We start from the raw sequence: 16643 nt of genomic DNA, 5'->3' as shown, positions 1-16643 counted from the left end.
TAGCCATTTGCCATTACAAAGAAGATCTCATGCTAACCAAAAATTATTTGAGGTATTATTATGCAATCAAAAATTATTGCCCAGGAGCAATTTCCAACATAGAGATTCCTCCGCATCAACCATACGAGTCGGGCATACCCATATACCTTCGTTCTTATTTATATAATATTTTATAAATAAAATTATCCTCGATATTTAGTGAGTGAGTCTTATAAGATTTCAAATCCATAATTCCTAATAAGTAAATATAATACATCACTATTAAATCAATATTTTAATTATAAAAATTTATCAAATGAGATTCCTTTTTTTTTTTTCAATCTCATTGAAACATCCAAGTTAATTAATACAATTATTATACAAATGATGAACCTTATGTGTTATTTGATGTAATAAAAAATTATTTTAAAAAAAATTAAACCTTTTTGATAAATTAGTTTGAGACATCATCATCATCATACCATTATCTTAAGATAATCCTAAACATTTTTAAATCCTCAATCTTGACAAAGTGAACTTGATATAACACCATCAAACTAATATTTTAAATACTTTTTCTAGTATACACTTTCTGACAAACACCACCATTACACCAATGATTCAACCAATAATTCAAGTATCAAATTATGGATTCATGCGCACTAAGAGGCTCATCTGTACAATAAGCAATGCTTTCTTCCGCAGCAGAGCAGAGAAAATGGTCATACGTCAATGCCCTAAGCAAACATACCAAAAAAAAAGAAGAGCCATCATTCGTCGTTCAGTTTGATTTGCAACCTATAATAGAATACAATGTCAGAAAAATACTTGAGAAAGAAAAAAAGTCGCAGCCAGTAATCTTAGCAAAAAGACATAAGGCGGTGCAAAGTCACTGAGCTAAAGGAATCCGACGCAAAGTCACTGAGCTAAAGGAATCCGACGCAAAGTCACTGATCTAAAGGAATACGACGGATCTTGCAAACCAGGTGAGCAGTTGGAATGTCAAGCTGGCTTCCTCCATCCAACTTGAGGAAAGCAGGAAGCTGGTCTCTTGGAGTTGCGAGGCATGTGTGGAATGTTGCCAGAAATGGGGGGATGGCCATGGAGAGAGCTGAGAGGACGTTGCTCAAGTACTCGATATCAGCCGATAGCTGCTGAGCACCTCTATCACTAATGTATTGAATTCCTCGCAGCTGCTCCATGAAAAGGGCAGTTGCACCCTCGGCCACCTAAACAAAAGAAAGTGCTTAAATGTGTTAGGACCTGCATCAACCCAAAAATAATCTCCAATGATATTGACATTAAATCCAAAGAGGAAAGATTTGTGTAGAAGTAATGAACAAATCAGAGATCTATAGTCTTTACTTCAGTTTTTCCTAAATCCGAATTCAACTAGATCTCAGGAAATGGAGATCTACAAAAGTGCAGAACAAAGAAGATCAGAAGTTATACCTTGAACATCCATTCTGTAGCAAAAAATTGGGCTTCCTCGGTTCCGGACTCACTGCTCGAGATACCTTCAGCCAGTGGCTCTAACTGCTGTGGCAAAGTAAGAAGATATTCTCCCACACTAGTGACATAGGCCTGTGGATAGGCGCTAAAGCTTGGGAGGGGAAGAGAACTTTGCTCCTCTACTGATGACCAGATTGGCAGCCGTGATACGTCACTTAGACGTTGCCGCACTTTTGATATAAGAACATCATAAACAAGCTCATTTACCGTATCAGAAAATGCTGCCACCCTTTGGGAGGTGAGAGGAAGGGCATGAAACCTTGGATCTTTTGACTGCAAGATATAAAAAGTAAGTGATTTTGGCCTGTGAAATCACTTTATCTTTCTTTACCCTTGTACAGGAAAAAAATGAAAGACTGAAGGAAAGATCAGTCTAGTTATAATTTCATGGTCCAACATTATGAAATGAGTGGAAAGAGAGGTCACACAGTTATGTATTCCTAACTAGAACTTTCTTTGAGAGAGAGAGAGAAATCTAAGTCTGTTTAGTTCCAGCAGTCAAGTTGCACATTTAATCCATTGATTGTTTTGATATACCAGTTGCCAATGATGACAAAAATTCACTGCTAAAGTTTGTTGGTCAGACTTCTAATGCGTTAGCATTCCCCTTATCCTTAAAAATGAAAGATCCTCTCTGCGAACTCCAGTAAATATTTCTAAATGTTTGTAAAAAAAAATATTGAGAAAGAAAATTAAACTTTTAACACAAGCCCAAACTAAAGGATAATAAAGATCATTCGAGAACTGATCATTTTGAGATTACTGTTCACAACAAGTGTTTCTATAGTTGGAACGTTCTAGAAGAAGTTAGAAATGTATGGATTAACAAATAATTATCCTAGAGCATCATATATGATATGCACTGTGACCGCGAAATACTGGCATGCAAAAACATTGTGTACTGTGGCAGTAAAGGCATATGCATGGCAACATGCTATGATATTTTAATCATTGAAGCAAAGTTGTAAGCCTGAATCATGACATAATTGAAATTAAATATGGAACATGTGGTTAAAGAAGACATGTGAAAAAAATAAAAAATAAAAGTAAATCATTTTAATTTATGCCACTAAATAGAAAGTTGTTGAACATACGTTCCTTAGAAGTTTCCTATTTGTAATTATACCACTTTAAATTCATGCTATATTTTCATGTATAATTCTGTGAAAACCTAGGGAATTTTATAAGCCATTATAATCCAACTAGTGAAGTTAACTTATTCTGGACTCTGCTAAATAAAACTAGAAACAAGTAATGAAAGATACTTCTTAATCTGCTCAAATAAAAAGATATAAAATGCATTAGGATGAAGAAAGACATGGCTAAATGAATATGGTAGAACTAAAGTATTCAACAACAAAGAGAGAAAAGAGAAACCTCTGAAAAACCCAAATACCTGCTCCAGAAGATTAAAAAGCTTCCTAGCTTTATCAGGTGCATCAGCAAGGCGCAGAGCTGCCACATCCAAACCTGCCCTTGTTGCAAGGTTTACATCATTCTCACCAGTGACAGCTACATGCGATTGCTCCAAACTTGATCCAAATACAGAAAGAGACAGGGTTGTGCCAATCCTAGCTAGAGTAGCTCGTAAAGAAGCTTCGAAAACAGATGTTCTGCTCGTTAGGCAATCAGCAACAGTAAGAATCTGTAAAGATCCTTGGACAATAGACCACTCCTCCTCTTCTGAGACCATATCAACAACCCGTGCTGCTCCTTCCTTTTTAAGACCATCACTTTGTGCAGGACTATCAACCCCACATATAGTTCTCAATGATTTTAATGTATCTTGCAAATTCGAAAGATATTGAAGCATTATGTCATCAAGGGCCAGTATAAGCTCATCAGCCTCAGAACCACCAGTGAAGTTAATGCATCTTTCAATGGCTGCTTCGAGAAAAACAATAGTTTGTGGGATAGATTCCTCCATTCTTCGAACTGTTTCACTGAGTTCTATACCTTGTGCACCCACACCTCGTGCAACAGCGCCACGGATATCTATTCCAGCAATCTCAGAAGAAAGGATAGCACGTTCCATTTGACCATACCTAGAAAACAACCCAATTTGTCCCTCGGATATTAGTTACTTCGGATTTGCTTATGCAGCAGATACTCATCAACAAATACAGATTAAAATTTTGCTGCAAACTGAAGCAAGGTTATAAAGGTAAGAACACAAAAGACTTAAAAAGTACGCACTTCAGTTTAAAGGTTTCATAAGGAGAATAAACAGCCTTCAAAGTTTTTAATAGAATGTGAAGATCAGATTCTGAAAATAAATGCTGAATATTCTTTGCAAAAGCTCCAGTCATGTTGTGCAGTTCAATTAGAGACTCAAGATGCCTGCTTAGTATTTTAGTACCCTTTGGCACATCTCCAGACAGGATGTCTGTTATACCTGCATGCAAATAAAGATAGAAATTGTTATCCATAGGTCAATTGTATGGTAACAAAAACATTGCTTTAATCTGAAAGTAGTTGTCAGATAAAAAAAGCTATTTTGAACCATAATAAGAAACTACAATGTAGTGGTTGGTAATGCTTTTGAAAAACAAAAACAGGTAACTACAACCTTAATTTGTAAACCTGATCTCAATCTTTTAAGCAGGTGTTTGATCCATAAACTAGACAAATTCTACACAAAATTGACTTGCATAAACACTTAAAGTCATAATTGCAGATAGAAAGATCTACAAGAAACTTGAGCAGTTAAAGCCCATGCAATCAGGAACCAACAAATAGAAATTACTCTAAGCCTACTAGTGTCTACGAAACAATGAAAATGACAAGCTTTGCAATCGAAAGCTTGACAAAAATTAACCAACAGCCAAATAAAAAAATACTGGCCAACCAACCTCAATAATATCCCACTTGAACAATGAAAAGAAGTCCTAGACCAAAAATTTTTGTCTCCTCATCTAGGTTATCATGCAAGCCAAACTTGGAAGCAGCAAAAGTTTTTTTTCAAGTCAACCTTGCTCAAAACACTAGTAACATCACCACCAACCTAATAAGTTCATATTCAAAATTAATGTTACAAATCTAACGTGGATATTCTGAAATCTGAAGAACAGATCAAATATAATGTGACTAGCAAGAATTAAATAACTTAAACAATACTATAGATTTGCAAGTTGCAACATCTTGCCAAAGCTAAACATACATAACATTATGTGCAGGTGGCATCTAATTGTCATTATTCTGAAAAAAAAAAGATCATATGTCAGTAACCTTTACTCAATGCTTTGGTTTCAGGAACAACATCACCAGTTGCAAGGTTGATACAAGCCACAAAACTTGCGTTCAAATCGGACATGGTCTCCATTAGCAGTTTTGGAACAAGAGAAAAATAATCATCAGGTAAAGCATTCATGCACCTGCAAGTGCCATACTAGTTAGATCATAGCACATAAAATAACAATTTTTGTGAGCATGACTTGGAAGTAGATAAGATTAGCAGAGACTGCATGAGTAACAAAATATCAGGGAACGCCACCCAAAAAAGCAAGAGAATATCAACCAAACAGAGAAGTAGAATTCTGACCTTTGCTTCATTTTTAATTTTTTTGTTATGTACATTTTTGTATGAATAACATCAGAGACGATTATTAAAATGTTCATACTAGAATTTGCATTGATATTATTAATGTGACTTCTCCATCTAAAGGTGTTATTTGATGCAGGACTACTACAGATTGTCTAGCAAGTAATAGCTCGCCTAGGGGAAGAGACATTTCTAACTCAAGGGTTTTCTTGATTACAAACAGAATTGAACTATCTTGGTTTGAAAGGAAAACATAATAGGTAATAGACGATGAAGGAAAAAAGAATACAGATGATGCAGGAAAGAGGATCTAAGTGTTCTGAAAATGATCAGGCAATTCATTTGACTTACAGGGGATGCAGGGAATCCTGATATCTTCAGTAGAAATTAGGGTCCTTAAGAAATCAACAACAAGCTATTTGGGCCTATTAAATCTTGTATTACCTCATATGCCAACTGAACAAATCATGAAGATAAAGGCAGCTATGACACTTAAAATAAGGAGTATTATCAGGATTTCATTCCTTATGATGAATGGTAAATCATCACTTGATGCATAAAAAACATAGCCAATCATCAGGTTTCTGACAAATATTAGCCTGCTGATTTCATATTCACTTCTTAGTCAGAGAAGTTCAAGGAAGCACCTAATCATATAAGGCAACTTTGTGATGTATAACCATCAAGCTTTATAAAAAAAATTTAGAAAAGTTTATTCTAGGAAAAAACATAAACAAAAAGTCATCAATTAGTTGGCCAAGATATTCTAAGAGTTGTGTTGAAAAATGAAAAGTTCTTTAATCTTTCTAGGGACTCCTTTTTGTATTAAGTGCACTCATTTACTATTTAGGTATCCTAAAAGTCACATTTTAGATTTCTAAAAGACATACTAATTCCCTAGGAGATTACTCTTGGGAATCATTATCTTAATTAATTGTATCAAGGCTTCTAAACCCCTATAAATAGTGGATCAAACATTTCAGATTTGAATACAAAGAATTGCATTTTCTCTAGTCTCTTACTCTCCTCTCTTGTCTCACACTTCTCTTTCTTTCTCTTCCTCTCTGTTTCTCTCTACTTCCCTACTCTGTTCTACATCACTTTGTCAATATTCTGTTAAAACACTACCAAATTTTAATAGTTTGCAGTCAAACAGGCTGTCACTTTACAAAAAGAAAGCTTTCAATCATAAGACAAAAAATGATATGACAGGAGAAATTATCATGAATTTGGAAATAGTCCACTTAAAGTATTTACTAGCGGACATCATGATATTTACTACATAATAAAGCTAAAGAATTGGATTATAACTTACACTCTAGTTTATCAACAAATAATGATAGTTCTAGAAGGGCTATGTCACAATAAGGTTACTCCTTCGCAACTTGGGTGACTCTGATTTGAGCCGTGGAAACAATATTCCTACTTGCAAGGGTACGTCTCGATTGCTACCTTTCATAATTTTCACACTGTTGGATGCATTTGTTTTGAGAAAGATGCAAAAGTGTTCTATCAATGAAGAAAAGAGTCAAATGAATAGATAATGATAGCATCTCAAATCCCTTCTTGAGAAAGAATATAGAATTAAGCCACAATGTCTAGCAAGGTCACTACACCAAAAAATATTAGAGGAAACTTAGGCTAAAACCAAGGAATTAGTTTCCTACAAAATAATAAAAGTAGGAGTTAAAAAGTTCACCTATAAGTATATGCCACAAATAACGTTTTTTGTTTATACAAAAGGATAGTATGATGGATTAAAATAAGCACTAGTTGCACTTTAACATATCGATCTACATAGTTCCTTCCAAGTTCGCAAATGTATAATGTCAACAACTGATACATCAAAAGTTCCAACAGGTAAACTGTAATCTCACCAAGAAAAAAGTTCCAAATAAGAATGAAATCATACCACTTCCACTCTTGTTCGAGGTAAAGCAGAACCTCATCATAGAAACTTGGTAACCAGCTAGAAAAAGAAATAGGATTTGTATATTCATGATGCTTTTCTGTTTCAAGCTTGTGAGCTTGTTGTCTTGAGTCAAACCTTTCCCAGAGTTTTTTCAAGGGCTTGATGCCCAACTTAATATACTGCAATTCCAACGACTTGAATCTTCCAATACGAACAAGTATTCGCCGTAAATCTTGAACAGCGTCAACCTTAAATCATATTTCACAACATAGTCTAATATAAGTGAGCATGCTACATATGCAATTTAGAAACCATAAATCAAATATAAATGCACATAAATCAAATCAAAGAGAAAGGTGAATGGATACCTTGCGATTTTGAAGAGCATCAAATAGACGAGGTTGGACCATTTCTTCTAGCCTGTCTTCCAGGACTTCGAGTTGCTTCCTCACATTAGCAAATTCTGCAACCTGGGATCGAGTGCCTTTTAGATGTATGTGATCCAACACAAAACATGCTCAACCGAACAAAATGATGGAACCATACAAAAAGACAAAGAGAAGTTACCTCGCCAACAGCTGACAAGCAATGCCTCATGTTGGCCAAGGTTTCTGCTGCCCGTGGAAGATCCCCACTTGCAAAAACATCCTCCACACTGGCACTCAATTGTGTCAAGCCAGCAGCATCCTGCTCTTTCAGAACGAATATAATTATTCATTCTGCACCAAATAAACAGTTGAACAAGTAATAACTTTTCTCCCTTGCACACGATAAAATTAACTAGCCATATAGCTCATACCTGCAGCGTCTCATATGCTGCTTCCATCCGCTGCTTGACGATATCAATCTTAGCAATAGCAGCTATAGACTCAGCAGAAGTGCCTTCAGCCTGCCACCAAAACACACACACACACACACACATCATCATCATCATCAGATACAAATCGTAAATCCACAATCCGTGGTTTAACGCCTCGTCAAACTAAATTTCTGGTGCATCAAGTCACTATAACGGGTATAGTGCAATTGACATATCGTGTATCCAGTTAAAATATGAAGTTCTTAGGTGGAAAAGCTTTGCATATGTTGGAAAGAAGTACATTTTATACGACGTCATTATATTCAATTAAGATCTGCTGTATGGATGTCGCCAGATCCAGACTGAAATTATCCAACTCCATAAATAGTAAAGGCACTACGAGTTGCGTGAGAAGTACGCGTGATGGAGTGAAGATGAGAGGGTAGCGGGGAGAGGAAGGGAAATGACCTTGCTGAGGGCGAGGAGGATGGAGGAGACGAGGGAGCGGAGGGAAAGGGCGTCATCGCGGAGGCGGAGGACGTCGCGGCAGGCAAGCGGGACGCGGCGGAGGGCGTCGGCGCTCTCGCGGTCAAGGGCGTCGGCGATCTTGTCGGCGGAAGTGCGGAGGTTCTCCTCGAGGTCGGAGAGGTAGCGGTCGAGGGGGTCCTGCGGGTGGCGCGACTCCAGCGCCGCGTTGATCCATCGCTTCGGATCGAAGCCCTCCTCCCCGAACTCCCCCACATCCACCACCACCATCTTCCCCCTTTCTGTGTCTCTCTGCAGCTCCGACGCACGTCGCGAAGCCTCTCTCTTATTCTGCCGGTCCACTCGGTTCCGTTTACATGGGCCGTGTACACCGATGTTGGGCCTTCCGAACAGCCCTCTGGTAACAATTTGAGCTCATTACATCAAATAATGCGTACGTTCACATATGGATTCCGATTTAAGACTCCAACATCGGTAGAGATACGTTAGGAGGTGATGTGGGACGCCCGCACGCTGCACACATACGCACACAAACCCTTCAGTATGTATTCTGGCAGAATTGTTTTCCAACTTCCGCAAACAAATCTGAAGAAAACAGAAACATCACTTTCCTAACAGGAAGGGAGGCGAGACGGACGGCGAGGGAAGTTAACCTCCATATCTCAGGAATCCGCGCCCCCCACCTCCCCAAATGCTGCCGCCCCTGACTCGTCCTGTTGTGAAACCCCCGATGGCCGTGGCCGCCGCCGCCTTCCTCGAAGTTGACCGCTACGCCCGCTTCCCACTACACCTCTCCCTTTGCGCCAAGGCTTTCCCCCTCCCTCGCCGCCCGCCGTCCGTCCTCCGCTTCCGGCTCCTTCTAGTCCGCCCCTCTCGCCGCCTCTCCGCCGCCTTCCTCCCCATCGGCGGTTCCGCCGCGCCCGAGGCCGACCACTACGACGAGGACGCTCTCGAGGTGCTCGTTGATCCCTTGTTACTAGTTATAGTTTCGGTTATTGGCATCAATTCGATTGTGGTGTCCTTAGATTTATTGGCCCGACGGTCCAGGGAGTGGAGGCTACGGTTTCGGAGCAGCACGGGAAGCAGGGGAGCCAGCTGCGGAAGCGGGTGGTCTTTGGGCTCGGCATCGGACTGGGTGCGGGAGGAGTTGTGGTGGCTGGGGGATGGGTGTTCACGGTGGCGGTGGCGGCCGCGGTGTTTGCCGCAGCCCGGGAGTACTTTGAGTTGGTCCGGAGTCGTGGGATTGCTGCCGGGATGACACCGCCACCAAGATACGTGTCGAGGGTTTGCTCCGTCATCTGTGCTCTCATGCCCATTCTCACTCTGTAAGTTCCAAAACTGTGATGTCCCACAGTCTTTTCTTTCTCTATCAAAGCTCTGATTTCCTTTATTGGTTAGAAGGGAAGCAATGAATTGATGCTTTCTCTTAGAACAACACGAAATGACCATGAAAGAAATAAACTTTTAGCTGCTTTTGTGGGGTTATCATAAATAAGCTTGTTAAGATGTGGTCTTTCAATAAAAAATTGAAATTATGATTTTAGTGAAAATTTCCAGATGAAATGCACTCTCCTGGACTGAGAATTACATGTTCACACACTTCATTTTTTGTTTATACTTGAGTTTATCATTTTATGAACTATGCATTATCATGCTTGACTTGTGCTATTGTTTTCTTGTGTCTGCTATAGTTAATATTAATCTTCCGAATCTAGTTGTTAAGATTCAACCATGAGGAGTAAAGACATCTTCTGATAAAATCTACATGTTGAGATTGATGGAATACCTAAAATATTGATACCTAAGATCATCGTCTCAATTTCATCCAAAGCTTTTCATCTCATCGTCTTCCTCTGTGAAGCATGAATATTGATACAGCTCTATATAAAACACTGATGCATTAAATTTTAAATATATATGCTATGCTGCTACATGGTTGATATTTTAAGTATTCTGATTCCCAAGGAACGTTTACGAGTGTCACCTCACTAGTACTCTTCTTTCCAAATGATTGTTGAAACTTTGAAACGTTAATCATAGGCTGTAGTTTGCATTAGCTTATTACTCTTCTATAATTATTTATATGATTTTTCTGTGATGGCCAGGTATTTTGGTAACATAGATGTTTCAGTCACATCATCCGCTTTTATTGTTGCAATGGCATTGGTACTACAGAGAGGAAATCCACGTTTTGCACAACTAAGTAGTGCTGTTTTCGGCCTCTTTTACTGTGGTTATCTTCCTTGTTTCTGGGTGAAGCTTCGTTGCGGTCTGGCAGTTCCTGCATTAAACACCAGTATGCCATTGTTCTTTTTCATTATCCTTCTCTTTTGAATTCGTATTTAGTACTTCATTTTGATATACTAGAAGGGGCCTCCTGAGTTATCATGCTATCTGCTTAGCAAGTGTTAGTTGCAATCAGATTCTGTTTTCTGCAGTTTACTGTTTTGAATGACATTAAGGATATTAGAGAAACTAATAAGATGAGAGCAATCTGTGTGTGTGAATTCAGTCGATTCTAAAATAATGCAAAAACCTAGATCAAATTGCTTATACATGGGCCTTTCTTTAGCACTAGATCCTATTATTATAAGATGCGGACCTACTGTTGGTTTGACTATTAAATACTCTAATGTTGTTATTAAATTCTCTAACATTGTTATATTGCGTCCAAGTTTCAAATATTGATAGTGGCACTCCTAAAATGGACATTTACTGTAATTGATAACTTTTAATGTTTGGTACCATGCAAATGAAAAAAATAAAGAAAGTGACACTTCTGAGTTTACTTTGATGCAAAAGAATTCTGAAGCTATTTACAGGATATTGAAACAGATGTCTTGTCCAAAGATTGTCATTTCATCACACAGGCAGTTGATATATCTTTATCATAGCATCATCTCATGTTGTCTGGTCATCATGCCTCTATGCCGGCCTCAACATGTCTGAAAGAGTTAACATAGTGCATGGTGACACAGTAGGCATGACAATCCTTGGTCTAAGGAACCCAGAGTGTCATTTTCAATGGTACCACTGTAAGTATCTGTATCTTAAGTTCAGAAAGTTATTTTCCAATTAAACAAACACCAACAGGAAAGTCAAGTTCGATTTTATTATGACTTTCACTAAAATCGTAGTTATCAAAGAGACCAGGGGACCCTTGAGATGGACTTGTTGTATACCAGGCTCCTTGGTGGTAGCCTACTAATGAACTTTTATAAGGTTACCATCATATTCTGAAGTAGTTACACATAATGTGAGTTTCGTATTATTGGAAATCAACATTGCATACCTTGGCTATAATAAAAGTGAAACTACAATATTCTAGAGTAACACAAAATGCTTGGATATTTATTACTTGTCTTAAAAGCAATTAAATCAAAAAGTACAAACAAGTCTATTTGTACAAGAATTATCTCAAACCAATCAATATAAGTGATATGTCACAACAATAACAACGAAGTCGTAAAATCCTAACTATTTGGGATCAGTCAGCTATATGGATCTTTTATCACTATTGAGGTTTGTGAAAAAATAAAAATTAAATTAAGAGAATTAGTGACAACTTTAGAAGTTAAAAGAACAATTTTCGAAGTCAATTTTGAAGATGTATTAGTGACAACTTACATACATAATTGTAGGACTATACAACCAAATGGAAAACAATCGACTATAAGAAGGTATAGGCATGAAGTTTATTTGACATCAAAAAAACCTAATGCATGGAGATGACCAATCTATGTGTGATTTACTTGACATTAGCTTCTAAGACGGAGAATGCTTTCAAGTGTATTGGTTACTCGAAATTAAATTTAAATGACTTTTCATGGGATAAAAGTGGGTGGTTTCATAAACTGATATTGGGAGGTCAGAGAAACACTTATTTGTATGTTTAAGGAATTGATTGCAAATTTGGCCCATTATATATTATTCTGATGTACTTTCCACTCTGTTTTATATGTTTTCTTTCTTAACTCTTCCAATTATTTCTTATATGATTTAATTATTTATTATGATATTTTAGAGTTTGTTGACTTATTTCAATAGTTTGACAGAATTAGGACGTGTATGGCCAGTTGTCCTTGGTGGGCAAACTCATTGGACGGTTGGACTCGTTGCAACCTTGATATCTATTAGCAGCATAATTGCAGCAGACACATTTGCCTTTATAGGTGGAAGGGTACATTTCTTTAACTTGCTAAACATAATCAAATTGATGCACAACGGCACATTTACATGCACATTATTGTGCAAGTGGTAATTGCACACTGTTTGACTACAAACTTCTGTCATATCTAATTTTAAATTATGTATCAGAACTTGCATAAGAGCTTGTTGCTTGCTTTGCATTTCAGTTTTGCTTCTCTTTCCCCATACAGGAGGCAGAAGAATTTCCGTGTTTGATATAACATGCATACTTATCATATTCAGAAGCTACAAGGATAATAGATGCATTCTCTATAATTTGTAGGCATTTGGTCGTACACCCCTTACTAATATTAGTCCAAAGAAGACTTTGGAGGGAGCTTTTGCTGGTCTTACTGGCTGTATATTGACTGCTGCGCTGCTGTCAAAGATTTTATGCTGGCCTACAACATTATTAAGGTAAGATTGGAAAGGAATTGAAGTTGATATTACACTAATTTCATGCTTTTTTTATCATGTGCTTCGTACGTACCCTGAATCTCTGAACTGGCTTTATATCATCTAAAGATTGATCCATTTCCTGTTTAGTATGTCACTCGTGGCCTTTTTGTTATTTGGAAATGAGAGAAGACTAATTCATTTGATTTTGAGCTGCCGCCTTATCACTCTTAACTCTTGTTTGGTTTAGTTGTCGACCTACATGCATAGTCTCCTTGCACTATTCTCGTACACATTATTGCAGTCTACTGACACTTGAGACTGGGAGGTCCTGTTCCGTTGTATTTTCTGTACATTACCTTTGTGACTATTTTTTTGATATGGGATTCTTATTGCTGATTAACATAAAACTGGCTCACAGTTTTTATGTTCCTCAAAAGTTTCAACTGCTATTCCTTGGTGCACTAATTTGTAAGTTATGTTACATCTTTTTAACCCATTGGATAGTTTTATAAGATTTTCTTTAGCAAAATTGTGTCCAGTCACTGAAAAGGCGCCCAGGCGCTCAGGTGAGGTGAGGCGAGGCCCAAGCGCCTCGCACAATAGTCGGGCAATGCACATCAGTAAAGCGCTATTTGGGCGCCCAATTCAAGCAAAGCAACTGAACCAGGTTATCAACTCTGGTTCAGTTGAACCAGATGATCAACTCTGGTTCGATTGAACCAACTAAGCAAAACAATAAAACCCTGCCCCCCGGCCCACTCCCCCTTGCGTGCGACCTTGACCCATAAACCCTACTTCGCTGCCCCGACAAACCTCTACTCCCACTACTGCCTTCGTGCGCAGCCGCTGTCGCCGACACATAGGTCCGACGCTTCCTCTACCATCGACGGATGGGTCCAAAGGTCTAGCTTTCAAGTTCCCTCCGCCGTAGTCGCTTTTGTGTGCAACTCCTTCCACCGCCAAGGGATAGGACCGTAGCTTCCTCTGCCATCAACAGACACATCTCAAGCTTCCTTCACCCATAACATTGTCATCTGCAACTTATACCGTTGTCACTGTCGCCGTCTGAAGCTTTCTCTATCACTATTGTCGTCGTCCACAACTTCCTCTACCATCATTGTCGTCGTCCAAAAGTTCCTTTGTCACCACCGCCCTCTCCTTTTGCACATTTCATCGTTGGTGACTCTTTTCTACCCCTCTAACTATTGTTAACAGTGGATTAAATACTATTAACAATAGATTGTTAATCCTTAACTGATATTAAAATTACTGTTAAGTGTTAACTACTATTACCATATAATAGTCTCTATTTAGCATTGTTATGTTTGAAAATGACAATGTTAATTATGATGCTGATTGAATTTGATGTAAAGCTTTATTGTTTTGAGTTTTTTGACATTTTTGTTATTAGAAGATCAATAATGTAACTTGATACTTTAGATCTTTTTAATTTAATGTCATATTTTTATTTATATTATCATATTTATCAGTTATATTATATTTTTTATATTTTAATATTTTATAGTACCTCACTTTGCTTGGGCGAGCACATAGCACCTCGGACATTTTTGGACCTTAGTTTAATGCCTAGTGTTTTTTAAAACACTGGGTAAATGTGGCTTGAATTGGCAAAATGATGACTTTAATGGTGCTTAGTTTGTCGGTTGTGTAAATTCTGTCATTTAGCAGTTGAACATATCATATAGCAGTTATTTTTTCGAAGAATGTCCTTGAGTATGCTTTAGTTTATTGACGTGAATCAATGTTGACCAAATTTCATGAGTGGTGGTTAGGTTTGGAAAGAACCGCAGGTTTTAGGATTGGGATCAGTAAAGATCAGCCAGGTCAATATGCATTTGGTTTTGGATTTTTATTTTTTAGTTGTCATTTTTTGGTTGGGATTCGTCAAAAACTACTGGTAGTTATTTGGTATCACCCTGAAAGTCATCAGTTATTAGGCAAGATTGCATTTGGTTTTCTACTTCCGTCCTTTGTATAATGTTCTTTTCGCAGGTGATATGCCCTTGGCATTCATAGTAGGTATTCAAAATGTTGCTTCTAGTATGCCTTCCATGACATTTGATGAACAATTAACTCCAGAAACTTCAAGTTAATTAATCAGGAGGTTGAATGTTGTATTTACTCTCCTGCTATTTTCTCAATTCTTGCTTTTCATTTGGTTAGATATTTATTCAATTTCTTTAATTGAAATATGCATTATGTTAATACTTTTCATTGTCATCAGTGCATCGGGTTTTGGAGTTCTAAACTTCATGGGGTCTTTGTTTGGTGACCTGATCGAATCCATGATTAAACGTGATGCTGGTGTTAAAGATTCGGGATCTCTAATTCCTGGACATGGTATTGTTCTTTCTCAAAGATGCATGAACTTATTGTTGATAGCCACATCAGATTTAGCACCCAAAGATATTAATGATGCATCATCACTCGGTAACAAAACCCATATCAGGACTAGTATGCCTTGGACTATCTTGACTGGTTGGTTCCTTCTCACAAATCTGTATACTCTTCCAAACAACATTAGGCCCATTGTGCATGCGTGTTTTCTTTTTTTATTTTTTGAGGCCCATTTTTCCAACTCCCCTCTTAGATAAGAACAAGAAAGAACAAGGTGTCCCAACAAAAACTGAATGAAATTTACTGAACAAGAAGTCAGAGTCTAGATAAGAACACTCAATTTGCAGAGCTTAAGATTACATCCATTCATCATTAAATCATCTAAACCTTAAAGGTCCAAAGATTTAGACTGAAAAATTTTGCAGTTCCTTTCAGTCCAACTGCTAAGCAACGTATACTCATTTGATTATGTGACCTTGCGATGGACTGTCAATGTCTTTACCAGCCAAGTTAGCTAACATCTTTTGTGTATTTACGTGAGATATTTGGTTAGTTGCATTGGTTCTCTAATAAGTTGTGCTCATCATCATCATAGTGACTCAAGGATTGGAATGCCTCCTAGGAGATCCCTCATAACTTGTACCAAGAAGAGACAACACTATCTTTTCTGTTCTAGTGATTCTTTTTTCTTTTTTTACTGTCCACTTTAATTTCATGTTGTGTTATGCTATTAGTTCTTATGGTGAATTTAGAGGTCACTTTTATCATTTTTTTACTGGTTGCTAAATGCCTCCCCCTTCTTCATTTTCCTACTCCTTTCTAAATTTAATGACACATTTTCCACGGCTTGAGTCTGCATTGAGAAAACAATCTGCTGTGATCCTTCTTCACCTTTTTCTTTTCACGCTCCCCTTTCCGATGTTTAATACAATGCAATTAAGATCTGGAGTTCCTTTACAGACTATTTTAAGACCTAAGAAAAAGTTTCTTATATGTGCAGGAGGTATCCTTGATAGGGTGGACAGCTATGTGTTCACTGGTGCTCTTTGTTACTCCTTTGTCAAGATTATGCTACCTCTCTTTGGTGTTTAGTCGGCAAGATTCAGATGCTGAGGAGTGTTCAAGTTTTCATCATGGAAGAAATCTAAGTGAGAATAAGCAACTGCATCTGAAACAGGAAAGAATATGGCACTCTCAAGAGGAAGGAAGTTTTGGAACCAGTTTGCTAGTTGTAAGTACATTGTTTTGGTTGAAGGTAGCATCTCACTGCTGCAGATGGCACATTATTTTTTTTCTCTCACATATTAGATTATTGTTTTCATTATTCTCCGGTATGACGCCGCTGCTCACAAAACCTGAGAGGATCACACTGTGTATAAACTCATCATCATCTAAACATCTGTATTATACAGTGAAAACAATAATGATGAGCTCATACAATATTTATTGCCAATACCGCAAATTATTAG

At 37.7% G+C, this 16643-nt stretch overlaps 2 protein-coding genes across 2 annotated transcripts; one reads left to right on the top strand and one right to left on the bottom strand.

Moving 5' to 3' along the window:
- Positions 1–735: 735 nt before the first annotated feature.
- Positions 736–8533, bottom strand: LOC135628805 (conserved oligomeric Golgi complex subunit 7-like). The gene is made up of 10 exons (XM_065135722.1): positions 8212–8533; positions 7744–7833; positions 7512–7631; positions 7313–7414; positions 6945–7192; positions 4720–4865; positions 3688–3886; positions 2888–3536; positions 1432–1764; positions 736–1208 (listed from the first exon to the last, which is right to left on the bottom strand). Exons 1-10 carry the CDS (start codon positions 8497–8499, stop codon positions 927–929), a joined length of 2457 nt encoding a protein of 818 aa, XP_064991794.1. The 5' UTR covers positions 8500–8533; the 3' UTR covers positions 736–926.
- Positions 8534–8786: 253 nt separating this feature from the next.
- On the top strand, positions 8787–16627 carry LOC135628806 (phosphatidate cytidylyltransferase 5, chloroplastic-like). The gene is made up of 7 exons (XM_065135723.1): positions 8787–9184; positions 9277–9554; positions 10335–10525; positions 12285–12409; positions 12701–12834; positions 15062–15177; positions 16175–16627. Exons 1-7 carry the CDS (start codon positions 8921–8923, stop codon positions 16264–16266), a joined length of 1200 nt encoding a protein of 399 aa, XP_064991795.1. The 5' UTR covers positions 8787–8920; the 3' UTR covers positions 16267–16627.
- The last annotated feature ends 16 nt before the right edge of the window (positions 16628–16643 follow it).

The sequence above is a fragment of the Musa acuminata genome, chromosome BXJ3-1 (assembly GCF_036884655.1).
Source record: "Musa acuminata AAA Group cultivar baxijiao chromosome BXJ3-1, Cavendish_Baxijiao_AAA, whole genome shotgun sequence".
Classification (NCBI taxonomy): Eukaryota; Viridiplantae; Streptophyta; class Magnoliopsida; order Zingiberales; family Musaceae; genus Musa; species Musa acuminata.
The sequence above is the reverse complement of the archived record's forward strand: the minus strand, read 5'-3'. Positions and strand labels throughout refer to the sequence as shown.